The 13720-nt window shown below is 35.8% G+C and overlaps 1 protein-coding gene across 1 annotated transcript in view; it reads left to right on the forward strand.

Moving 5' to 3' along the window:
• Window positions 1-345: 345 nt before the first annotated feature.
• Window positions 346-13720, forward strand: part of DAGLB (diacylglycerol lipase beta) — a 42633-nt gene continuing 29258 nt past the window's right edge. Inside the window, exons 1-2 of the mRNA XM_074281044.1 lie at window positions 346-599; window positions 3722-3873. Coding sequence (XP_074137145.1) covers window positions 505-599; window positions 3722-3873 — 247 coding nt within the window. The 5' untranslated portion in view covers window positions 346-504. The remainder of the gene's footprint in view (window positions 600-3721; window positions 3874-13720) is intronic.

The raw sequence follows: 13720 nt of genomic DNA on the forward strand, positions 1-13720 counted from the left end.
CCTATGCGAAGCACAGTGCTCCAAAGAGGTAACACATTTCCACAAAACAACAAAAATCTGCCCTCATTCCCAAGGAACTAGGAATGGCAATTTGAGGAATAACGATTGAAATTATTTTTGTTATTTTACATTTCTATGTCTGTTTCAATTAAAAGACTTTTTGCCGAAAATTCAGAAAAAGGAAGCGCCTGGAAGACTCGAGTCCTCTCCCAACCTAGGGTAGAGGAAACGTGAGGCACCAGCAGCTCAGCGTGGAGAGCAGGGGTAAGCGACTGAGCCAGGGAGCATGCGCAGCGGGGGTTCTCCAGATCCCGGATCTCTATCCCTCGAGATCCTCGGGGAGCCGGTGGATCCGGAAACCGGACGGAGGCGGCTTCCGGGCTTGTGGGAGTGTGCGCGTCGCCGCGCGCATGAAGCGCGGGGAAAAGGGAAGGACCGGAGGGGCGGGCCACTGGGGAGGATTATTGGCTTCTGAGCCGGGGCGGCCCACAACGCGCTCCCACGATGCCGGGGATGGTGCTGTTCGGTCGGCGCTGGGCCATCGCCAGCGACGACCTGGTCTTCCCGGGCGCCTTCGAGCTCTTCCTCCGGGTAGCCTGGTGAGTGCCGCAGTCCGAGTCCGAGAGTGACACTCGCCCGCCCCCCCCGTCCGCTCTGGCCGCCTTAACCTCCCCAGGCCCGAAGGGAGGAGGGAATCACCTCCTGCTCCTCCTCTCCCTTCCCTTTCCTCCTCCCCTCCGCTCCTGGGCTGAAGGAGGGGACTTACCTTTCTTCGCTTCCTCCCTTTCCCTTCTCACCTCCCATCCCTCTTCCTTCCTCCACCGCCAAACAGCTCCCCCTCCCCCTGCGTCCCATTAACCCATTCTCCAGGGCTGAAGGGAAGCGAGATTCTTTCTTTCCTCCCTTTTCTTCCCTTCTCCCACCCGTGATGCTCCTTCGCAGCAAGGAAGGGAGGAGCATCCCCCCCTTAGACCAGGCCCTTTTTTATCTCCCCTAACCCCACAGTAAAAATCTCCGGGCAGAAGGGCTGGGGTATTCTCTTTTCCCTCCCCCCGTTTTCCTCCGGGTTTGAGCCCGAGAATTGTAACGTGAGGGACACGGAGAGGAGCGGCCGATTTTTGTGTTACTGCTCTTTAAAGGTTGCGGGGGTTCCGACCCTGTATTCGGAATCGAGGAGTGGGGGGGAGGAAGCCTGGGTTCGAATCCACCTGCTACTGCTTTATTGCCCTTGCTGTCCTCGAGCTAATGGTTTCGCTTCCCCGGGCTTGCGTTTCCTCCTCCGCCTCGGTGCCGCGGAGATCCTTCTATCCCTTACGTCTGTGAACCTTCTCCCGACTCCTGGCGCCTTTTCCGTGGTTATGCTCCATTCCTGGGATGCTCTCCTTCCTCCTCGGGGCCTCCTGGCAGCCTTCAGGACTTAGTTTAAATTCTTTCCGTAAGGAGCCTTTCTTGGACTTAACCCCCTCTCCCCCAATTGCTGGCTCTTTCCTCCCGAGATGACCTTTCCGTCAGTCAATCAGCAACCATTTCTTAGGGGGCTACAAAAGAAATTCAAAAATAATCCCTGCTCTCCAGGACTCGAATTCTAGTGCTGACAACATGCAAGCAATATGTACATAACGAGGTAGCTAGTGGCAGCTGCGGATAGAGTTCCAGACCTAAGAGTCAGGAAGACCCGAGTCTGATGCGGCCTCCAGCAGTGTGACTCCGGACAAATCAAGTAACCCAGTGTTTGCCTCAGTTTTCTCTTCTGTAAAATGAGCTGGAAAAGAGAATGGCAAACCACCCCAGTATCTTTGCTAAAAACAAACAAACAAACCCTAATGGCATCATGAAGAGTGGATTGAACGTGAACTTGGACATATCGTAAAAAATTGGTCCCATAGTCTCTGATTATGAGTTCATAAAGGTCCCGTGGTTGTTTCTGCCTTTAATAAACCCAGAATTTAGCACAATGCCAAGGGGTGTGTATGTGATGCTAGTTAACTTGTTAATTTCGATGGCACTAGCAGTGGGTAGTATGGGAGTAGTTCTCTTGCAGAAAGTGGTATTCAGAAAATACTTTACAGAAGCTAAAAGGCAATCAGCACCCAAATATGCACTTATATGTATAATTGGAAGGTGATCCCAGAAGAAAGGCAAAAACAAGAGAAGGGGAGGAGACTACTGCAGAAAGTGGGATTTAAGTCTTGAAGAAAAGCTATAGACAATACACAATATTTACACCAGTGGTCCTCAAACTTTTTAAAATAAGGGGCCAGTTCACTGTCCCTCAGACTGTTGGAGGGCCAGACTACAGTAAAAACAAAAACTTCACCCCTCAGCCCATTTGCCATAACCCCGAAGGCTGCATAAACGTCCTCAGCGGGCTGCAGTTTGAGAACCCTTGATTTACATCCTATACAACATATATAGTTTATAAGGTCTCTTGCAAAAAGTGAGATTTGAGCTGCCTTGAAGGAAATTAGAAGACAACACAATTTTATATCTTTGGAATATACAAAGTGTAAGCTCCTTGAGAGCAAAGATTGCATTTTACTCCTTTTGTATCTTATATGATCCTGTGATTATTTTATGGGTTTTTTTTTGTTATTGTTGTTTTGCTTTTTTGCTGAGGCAGTTGGTGTTAATCACAGTTGGGGCCCCATTCTCTGATTATTATATTTACTCTTCAGCAATTCAAGGGGTGGTATTATCATTCTACAGGTGAGGAACTTGGCTCTGGAGCATAGATTTAGAGCTAGTAGGGACTTTAGACTTTTATCTTGTCCAGTCCCCCCATTTGGGATTTTTAGGGAAAGGCCTTTGATGTCAAATCTTGCACTGTTCATACTGTACCATATCACTTACTACAAAGTTAGTAAATGGAGGAACCTAGGTCAGCCTCCATCCAAATCCAGCATTCAATCCTCTAGTTCTGCTTTCTCTGTTCTCCAGGGCAGTGGCTTATTTTAGACTTGAAGGAGATAGGTTGGTTGCTGCTCGGTAATAATCCAGTAATTTTAAGCTACTCAGGAGCAGAATAAGAGAACACTCTAGCTCTGGGAGGTGAGATCTTTTTCACACTGATTTAGAAATTAGTATTTCCATAGGTAGAGACTATTGCAAAAAAAAAAAAATCATAATTCTAGAGTTGGCAGTGATTTTACAGGACAATCCCCTTTTTATGGTTAAGGAAACTGAGGCTTAGAGAATGGTAGTGACTTAAATAAGGTGATTCAGCTAGTTAGTCAGTTGTTACTTTTTGGTTAGCAGAATTTTAGAGATTAATATTTGCAATGAAAATGACTAAAAAAATCTTCAAAATAAAAGGATAGTCTTAGTGTAAATATGATTTAAAATGCAAACCTACAAATCTTAAAATATTGCTTAAATGTTAATATATAAAATTAGTTTTTATATAGTCTTTTATATAGTCAAGTATTTTATTGAATAAGGACAATCACATAAAAATCAACAAAGGAAAGCAAGATTTAAAAGAGAGAAAATAATGTTTCTCACTGACTTAATTGTTTTTAATAAAAACTCTTTGTTACCCTTAGTTTGTTTTGAACAAATGCTGACAAATATGATGTTGATAAACTTCTCATTTGCTTCATTTATGTACTGTTTAACGCAGAGCAGCTCTACTAGTTCATTTTCCAAAATAAAATGTTTTGTACTAATTCCTTCTTCTTCTTCTTCTTTTTTTTTTTTTCCATTTTCTGTTGTTTCTTTGCAGGTGGATTGGAATTCTTATTTTATATCTTAAACAAAAAGAAAAGCTTAATTGTGTTGGGGGAGCTTTGTTGAACGGCTATCTAATTGTACTCATTATTCTTCTGGCTGTTATAATATGTGTGATATCAGCAGTTGTGTATGTCAGCATGAAAGGTAAATATTGAAATTTAATCTTTAATTTCTTGCCACAGTTTTAAAATGTGTTTCTTATATTCCATGAAATTTTACAAAATCAAAACTTTTTTTGCAAGGATGAAAAAACTATTTTTGTTTTACATTATGAATAATTATGAATTTGGTCATATACTACTTTGCATCAAACCTTCTGATAAAGACTGTAGGAGATAAAGAATTATATATGGATATCAGTTAAAAGAGAGAGACCCTATCCTGCTTAACATTTTTATGTTGGACTTGGATTTTTTTCTTTCATACTAATATATATATACATATATATGTATTTCATCTTTGAAAATAAAGACCTGATTTTATTTTTTATTTTGTTTATTTTAAACTTAAATACAAAACAAGAAAAGGAGAAAAAAAAAGAACATTTCCATATACATAGCAGAATATAAAATAATAAATTTCCATTTCATGAAATTCTACGCAATAAAACATCTGCTTTGTAGGGTTGTTGTGAATGTTAACTAAATTAATGTATGTTTTGTAAACTTAAAAGTGCTATGTGTCATTATCATTGTACCTGTCATTTAATTTTTCCTTTTTAACATGTAATATGGCAGTTCTTATAAATGTTACTTATAATGATAGCCTCACCGAAATAGGTTTAATTTAGTGTAATGATTTTTTATTTTGTTTGTATAAGTCAGTGAATAAGTAAACATTGAATTGTGCCAAGTTGAGCTACAAATATAATGAGTAAAGTAATTTTTACTTGCAGAAAAATTTCTAGTTTGTATTGGTGTACAGTAAGCTTTTCCAACTGGATAGTTTTGGTAAGTTGAAAAAATGACAGGGCTGAGCAACAACACAAAATATTATAGGGGAAACTCTAAGTAAAGGGTGAACTCTTTAAAAAAAAAAAAAAAAAAAGTAGGCCACATCTATGTAGTATTTTAAAAGGTATGAAAAGTCCTTTCCTCACAACAACCCAGAGGTGTTGATAATGCCAATATTATTCCCACTTTTGGAGGCTTAGGGATCCCATGTGCCCATGATCATACTGCTAGTTAGTGTTTTGTACAGGATTCAAAGACAGACTTACTCTAAGTTCAACTTAAATGAAATTTTCTTTGGTAAGCTAAATAACAACTTGTAGGAAATGTTTTAGAAAGGATTCTTGTTTAGTTATACATGAATTCTGAAGTCGTTTCCAACTTTGCATTTTGTGATTCTGTTTCTGAAATGTGGACTGAATAAATTAAGGTATGGCATTTAGATTGTTTTCCCCTTAAGATATACAATATTCAATTTCTTAGACTTTTTTTGTGCATGTTTCTCACATTCTATTTTGATCACTGATAATTTGTAACTGTAGCTAAAAATTCAGCGTTAACAAGCAACTAGTAATCTAGTTGAGTTTTTTTTTTTCCCTCTTTTGGTTGAGATAGAATTGGATTTTCTTTAATTTCCTTAGTCTCTCATCAAATGCCAAATGTGATTATATGGTAATTATACTTAGGCTTGTCTTTCTAAAAATGATTTTATTGAACCCGTTGTATTACTAATTTAAAGGGAAATACATTAGCAACTGGGTAGGGGAGAATAAAGATAGGCCTCCTATATGAAGTTGCATTTGATGTGAGCATTGAAAGAAATTGGATTTTAATGAATTAAGGAGAGAGTACATCTGAAATATACACCTTAAAGGAAGCAAAAATTCATGGGGAACCAAAAGTATGCCAGTTTGACTGGAATACAGACTGCTTGAATAATGTTCAATACCTTGGAAAGGTGACAGATTGTGATGGATTTGAAATGCCAGCCCATCAAAGGAGTTTCTTTTTTATCTGAGAAGCAAGTGGAAGCCGCCAAAGTTTCTTGAGAGGTGAGTGACATTGTTAGGAATCTCAATATGACATTGTGTGGAGGATAGATTAGAAAGAAAGTGGAGATAGTGGAACCAATTAAAAAGCCTTTGCATTAATACAGACAAATGGTGATGAGAGCTTGAATATGAATAAAGGAGATGGATAAGAGAGTTGGACAAAACTTGGCAACTGATAGGTTTTAAGAGGAAAAGGAAAATGAAGACTAATGGATGACTCTGAGGTTATGAGCTTGAGAAACTGGAAGCATAGTGGAGCCCTTAATAGAAATAGGACTCTTAGGAAGAAAAGTATATTTGGGAGAAAGTCAGTGTTTTGTTCACATTGATTTGAGATGCCTGTTTGAAACCTCTAATAGACAACTGATGATTTAGAACTGGAAGTTGGTAGAGAATGATTGAAACTGGATAGATCAATCTGGGAATCATCCAAAATTGGGTAAACTTTGTTAGTCACTTAATCTGGTTTTGTAAATATATTTTTACAAATATTATATTCATAAGTTTTACGGGCATATAATTGGGAGAAATAATTTCCCACATTCATTTATCTTCTAATTTTCTGTCTTCCTTTATATCTAAATCATATATCCATTTTGATGTTGTCTTAGTAAATGATTTAATTCAATGTATTTTGTTTTGTTTTTTGTTAATCTCTTCATTTTCAGAATTTCCATTTTGATGATTATCTGAATGCTTTTGATTTGTTGTTTCTTTCAAAATTTCTTCAATTACATGCCCAAATCATTGATCTGTTCTTTCTTTCTTTCTTTCTTTCTTTCTTTCTTTCTTTCTTTCTTTCTTTCTTTCTTTCTTTCTTTCTTTCTTTCTTTCTTTTTTTTTTTTGTTGATAAAAGTGTTTAGAGATAAAATTTCTCTCCTAGAACTGGTTTAAATGAATATGGTATATACATCTCCAAAGGAATAGCTAAAAATGGATCTTATGGGCAGTGGTTCCAAAATTAGAGACCTCTTTAGCTTGTTTCTTAGACTGTTATTCCTCTTTCATGTCAGGATACAAGTTATCACTTGGACATTTTTTGTGAAACCCAAGTGAAGCAAGATTTCTTTGCAAAAGTATAGCAGGTCATCTCTTATTCTCTTAAACTTGTTCCTTCTCTTTGCCAGTTCCCTTCTTCCCCAATCTCTTAAGAGTTTGTTTTTTTCCCGATTAATCTGTCCAGTGACTCCCCTTTCCTCTAATTCCCCCCTTTTCTTAATACTTACTCTTTGATTTCTGTTTTGTTTCTGTATCCAGCTGTGTGTGTGTGGTGGGGGGAGTAGTAATTCTTCCCTCCTTTAATTAGTTCTGGTGAGATTGAGGTTCAGGTGGCTTTCCACCACTTCCCTTGTTGTATAGCTTCTCTTTGGTTGATTCTAATTTTCAAGGACTTATTCAATAGTGTTCTTATTCCAAGTTCTCTTGTTTCAAGCTATTAGTTCTCTTTTGATAACTTTATTCTTTAGCTCTAATTAATTTTGCCATTTTTTCCATTCTTGTTCTCATTTAGTTTTTAAAATAATTATTTTAGCTTCTTTTAAAAAAAAAACCCAGATTTTATTTAACTGTACTAAGAATTTTTGTTGGACTTGCTGCATTTTTCTTTGAGGCTTTGTAGACTTCCGTCTTTTTCTTCTTAATTTGTTTTCCTTGCTGCCATAATGGCTCTTTATGGTGGGATTCTTTTTGTTTGTTTTATCATTCTTGACTTTGGATTTTATATTAGTGCTAGGAAATAGAATTCTTATCTTCTTATATCTTTTTGCTGCTTTCACAACTAGGTACCTACAAGCTTCCCTTATTCCTAGGGTAATGTGATTCAGGGCAAAAATCTGCTCATTGCTCCCGTGCTCTAAGCTCTATAAGTTCCTGAGCCAGGTTTGAGTCTATTGGTTTGCTTTTCAGTAGTAGTTTATTTTTCCAATTATATATAAAGATAGCTTTAAACATTTCTTGTAAGATTTTGAGTTCCAAATTTTCTTTTCTCCCTCCTTTCTTTACCTCCTCCCTCCCCAAGACAGCAAGAGATTTGATGTAGATTATATATATATATATGTATATTTTAAGCATATTTCCATATTAGTCATGGTGTAAAAGAAAAATCAGAATAAAAGAGAAAAACCACAAGAAAGAAAAAACAAATTTTTTTAAAAAAACATTTTTAAAAAAAGGTGAAAATAGTATGCTTTGATCTGCCTTCGGTCTCCATAGCTTGCTCTCTGGATTCAGATGGCATTTTCCATCCCAAGTCTATTGGAATGTCTTTTGAGTCAATCTATGCTGAGAAGCTTTTTTGAGAAGAGTTAAGTCTATCATAGTTGATCATCATACAATCTTGCTGTTAATATGTACAATGTTTTCCTAGTCCTGCTCATTTCACTTAGCATCAATTCATTTAAGTCTTTTCAGGCTTTTCTGAAATCAGCCTGCTCATCATTTTTTATAGAATAATATTACATTGCATTCATATCCCATAACTTATTTAGCCATTCCCTGTTGATGGGCATCCGCTCATTTTCTAGTTCCTTACCTGTTGGTTTGTTCTTGCTTGAGAATTTCAGTTAACTGCTGAGGGACTCAGTCATTATTGGCCTATTGGAAAGCTATGCATATTCAGTATGACTGAACTGCAGGTTCCCTTTTGGTCTGGGACTTCTGATTATTCCACTGTAGACTTCCACACTGAATTATAAAATGGAACTGAGTTTCTGTTCTCATCCTGGGATGAGAGTTATACAGCTTACTTTTATTTCAAAAGCTTGTTCCTTGCTCATTTCACAACTGAGCCTTAGGCTCATGACCTATGGTCTGTTCCCTGGATCTGAAACCCAGAATTGGGTGGCAGGCAATGACTTACCAGATGGCACCCATTCTTGTACCTTGTACTACCTCAGGGATTCCCTAGAGTTTTTTTTTTTTTTTTCCTGCCCTGGTGCCCAGTCTCAACTCTAGTTTTGGGCTCTAGAGTTCTCCTTGCAGCATGCCTCTAGCTAGTCCCAGTGCCCATTTCCAATATTGGCAGATTTTTCCATTTTTCTCCCTGAGCTATTTTGAACTGGAAAAATTGATCACTGTGACTTTGTATCAAAAAGTGAGGTGATAAAAGAGAAGAAATGTGATCAAAACTAGTAATTTGGGGGGGGCATCTAGATGGCATAGTAGATAGAACATAGGCTCTATAGTCAGAAGGATCCGAGTTCATATTTGATTTCAGATACTTACTAGTTATATGATCCTAGGCGAGTCATTTAACCTTTATGGCTTCAAAAAACACCATTACCACCAAAAAAGTCTAACTAAAGTTTATAGCTAATTTGCTTCTCCTCCACTCTCATTTCTCCTTATCTTGCCCATATCTTGATGATGGTTTTTACCTTTTCTATTTTTTCTTCTTTTAATTTTTTCTCAGGATCTACTCTGAAGCTGATTTATTTTGCTTTGCCTTTCCTGGTACTTTACTTCTGAACTCCACCTTTCCTTATCCTTGTTTGTTTGTGGAGGATTTTGTATTACTACACCAAACTCTTTGTTTCTCTGTGTATGTATGTGCATGAATTAATTTCCCTTTGTCTAGTTCAGATAAAATTTAGATTCATCTGATTCCCATTTCTTCAGTGTTAATATACTCTTTTTGTGCATTTTCATTATAAAAATAGTAAATATTATCCCTTTCCTTCTTTCCACAATACTATATTCCTTTTACTTTTTGTTTTCTTTATTCTGCTAAAGTCACCAAAATAGAGCCAGTCCACCTTGAAGTCTTTTGTTTTATTTTTTTTTTTCTTTTCTTCTGAGGCTGGGGTTAAGTGACTTGCCTAGGGTCACACAGCTAGGAAGTGTTAAGTGTCTGAGAACAGATTTGAACTCGGGTCCTTCTGAATTCAAAGCTGGTACTCTATCCACTGCGCCACCTAGCTGTCCCTTTTGTTTGTCTTATTGACCAAGATGTGAAAATATACTTTCCTTCCACCCTTTTTTGCCAGTGGGTCTCTTGGTAGCATATAGCATATATTGTCAGGTTTGTCTTTATTTCTGTAGATGGTGTTTTATAATCTTTGTATATCTTTGTATATGTAATGCTCCTAAGTATTTTATACATATATTTATATAGTTACATATATTTATACATATATTTATATAGTTATTTATTTGGCACTTACTTTTTTTAATCTTTTCTTGCTGGATTTCGTTGATGGGTTACAAAAATGCTGATATTTTTGTGGATTTATTTTATATCTGCAACTTTTCTAAAGTTATTGTTTCAGTTAATTTTTAGTTAACTCTCTGATGTGCTTAATATGCTATCATTTCTACACAAAACACTCATTTTGCTGCTTCTTTGTCTGTTATTCCCTCAACTTCCTTTTCTTGTCTTGTTGAATAGATCTCATTTCTAACACTATATCAAAGAGTAGTAGTCATGATGGACTTAATTGTTTTATAGCTGGACTCTAGATTTTCCCTCTTAGACATTATGTTGGCTTTTGCTGTAAGATATATAATTTTTATCATGTTAAAGCCATGGTCAATTCTTATATTTTAAATGTTTTTAGTTTTGTTTTGTTTTTAAACAGAAATGAATGTTATGTTTTTCAAAAAATTTTCTTTCTTCATTTGTTAATATATACATATATATATATATATATATATATATATATATATATATATATATATACTTTTTGTCATGTTTACTAATATGAACTTTATTAATATGAAACTAATATGTTTGTTTTTTCTAATCCTGATCCAATTCTATATTCCTCCTATAAATCCAATCTGATCTTAGTATATTTTTGCATCCTCCTTTAGGTCCAGGAACAGAGGCTTTGTTTTGTTCTCTGAGTTAGATCTGAGTTAGGTTCTTTGGAATCGGGGAAATGGCAAAGCCTTTTTCTTTTGCGGATGAGTCCATGTTCTATTTTTGGGCTACAGCTCTCTGTGCCCATTTTGCACCCAGTGGTTGAGTCTGAGGTCCTGTTTCAGAGCTCTGTACATCATTGTGGGTATTTTTTACTCTAATGTGGTCTGTTCAAGATCTCATTCTAACTTTCTTATACACTTGCTGACCTGGTCACAAATTTGTGCGGCAAATTTATGGTCTTGGACTAGAAAGATGACCTCTATTCTTTTTCCTTAGAATTCTTAATCATTATTCTGGTGCTCTTTTTAAATGTTAGACAGGTTGAGCTGTGTACTACTTACTATTTCCTCCTACTCTGCGGTCTTGGCGAGTTTCCCTTCCTTTATGTCTTTTTTTAATGAACATTTTAGTTTCTCTTCCTCCTTCCTATCTGCCCCTCTCCCCTCATGGGAGAGAAAATAGATAATGCCCATTAAGTATAAAAGAAAAAAATTTTATAAAAGTTTTTTAGAAAGAGAGAAATAGTGTCCAGCTTCTTTTTTTCTAAGATCATAGTTTCCAGGGAGTCTGATCCTTAAATTATCTTTCTTTGAACTGTGTTCTAGGTCAATTGCTTTTGATAGTAGATATCTTATTTTTCCAATTTTATGATTTTCTCCTAATGCTTCTTTTTTTCTTATACAATGATTGATTGCTCTGTAGTCTTAATTTTCAGGGAGTTGTTACTAAGATTCACCACTTTTCATCAGAAGCTATTTATTCTCTCCTTCCATTTCTGTTCTCCAGAACTTTATTTTATTTTTTAATTTTGGCATTCCTTTCATGGATTATATAGTGGTTTAATCTTTTGAATCTCTGCTTTCAGTTGTTTTACTTTTTTAGGTTGGATTTTTTGGGTATCTCTGAATCTTGATTAATTCCATGTGATGATTATGTTTTCTTCTGTATAGTGATTTCTGTAGTGTTAGTTCCTGAATTGAAGCAATGTACCAGAGCCAAAGCTCTGTTCTCCTGCTGTGCTTTTGGGTAAAGTGGTCAGCTCTGTTTAATTGCCTTTTTCTTTTCCTTTTTCTTTTTTTATTAATATCACTAATACTTTCCTTTTGAGTCCTTTTCCAAGAAAAAGATAAAAGCCCTCTCATGTAACACAAAACAAATTCATACATTAACCATATATAAAGACATATTTCATTCTGCATCCCTCATCCTTTACTTCTCTTCTGATAGGTGGAAAACACCATTTTTCATGATGGAGCATTGCATTGATAACAGTTCTTCAGCTTTTTGAGGGGTTGCTCAGTTCATACTGTAGTACTTCATACAAATCCTCCTAAGTTTCTCTGTCCTTTTTTATAACAGAATAATATTACATTACATTAATATGCCACGACTTACTCAGCCATTCCCCAACTGATGGGTACCTGTTTTGTTTCTAAATTTTTCTAGGTTTCTCTTGACTTTCCTGTGTTTGCATTTCAAAGTTTTTATTTGCAACTTTTCATCAAGAATTGCTTGAAATTTTTCTATTAAAGTCTATCCTTTGGGTAGTATTCAGTTTTGCAGAGTAAGTGTTTTAAGTGTTTGTTGGTTGTAAACCTGTTTTTTATGCCTTCTGCATATTTTAATAGAAAATTTTCTTTCTAGCATAGTCTTATGTGATTCTAACATTGATTTCTTAGTATTTGTGTTCTTTGTGAATTGCCTGTAGTAATTTTTTTCTTAATTTGAAAACTGGATTTTGACTATGACCTTACTGGATATTTTTAGTTTGGGGTTTCTTTTAACCAGTAACCAGTAAGTTTTTTCCATTTTTTACTTTGTCTTCTGGTTCTAGTAGATGTGGGTAGTATTAGTTAATGATTTCTTGAAATATGTCAAGGCTTTTTACTTAGTTGTAATTCTCATGAATTCTAATGATTCTTAAATTATCTCTCATTAATCTTTTTACATGATTTGTTTTTGACACTAGATATCTTAGATTTACTTCAATTCTCTTTTTTCCATCTTCTGACAAAATGGTATTTTTTAATGTTAAACATGTTAAATTATGTTAAATTCAACATATGTATACATATTTATACAATAATCTTGCTGAACAAGAAAAATCAGATCAAAAAGGAAAAAAAATGAGAAAGAAAACAAAATGCAAGCAAACAGCAACAGAAAGAGTGAAAATGCTATGTTGTGATCCACATTCAGTTCCTACAGTCCCCTTTCTAAGTGTAGATGGCTCTCATTATCACAAGATCATTGGAACTTCACTCATCTTATTGTTGGAAAGAGCCACAGCCATCAGAATTGATCATCATATGATCTTATTTCCATGTACAATGATCTCCTGGTTCTGCTCATTTCCCTTAGCATCAGTTCATGTAAGTCTCTCCAGACCTTTCTAAAATTATCCTGCTGATCTTTTCTTATATAAAACAATAATATTCCATAACATTCATATACCATAATTCATTCAGCCATTCTCCAAATGATGGGCATCCACTCAATTTCCAGTTTCTTGCTACTACAAAAAAGGGCTGCTATGAACATTTTGCAAACATTTCCCTCCTTTAAGATCTCTTTGGGATATAAGCCCAATAGGAACACTGCTGGATCAAAGAGTTTGATAACTTTTTGAGCATAGTTTGATAGCAACTATAGTTGCTCTCCAGAATGGCTAGATTCATTCACAATTCCACCAACAATGTATTAGTGTCCCAATTTTTCCCACATCCCCTCCAACATGTCATTATCTTTTCCTATCATCTTAGCCAATCTGAGAGGTATGTAGTGGTATCTCATAGTTGTCTTAATTTACATTTCTCTGATCAGTAATGATTTGAAGCACCTTTTCATATAACTAGAAATGGTTTTAATTTCTTCATATGAAAATTGTTCATCAAAATGGTATTTTTCTGTAGTCTTGTTGAGTTGTAATTGCCTCATTCTATTTTTTAAGGAAATATTCTATGTAAATAAATTTTTATAAAACATGTTCTAAGTTATTTTCACTTTATTTGTTTTCCTGAATATCATCATTACCTTCAACTTATTTAATTTCTTAGCTCTTGCTTAATTTCTTAGACATCTCTGCAGTCTTTATGTTTGAGCCTTTTTTTTTTTTTCCTGGAGATGT

Source organism: Sminthopsis crassicaudata, chromosome 1 (genome assembly GCF_048593235.1).
Source record: "Sminthopsis crassicaudata isolate SCR6 chromosome 1, ASM4859323v1, whole genome shotgun sequence".
Lineage (NCBI taxonomy): Eukaryota > Metazoa > Chordata > Mammalia > Dasyuromorphia > Dasyuridae > Sminthopsis > Sminthopsis crassicaudata.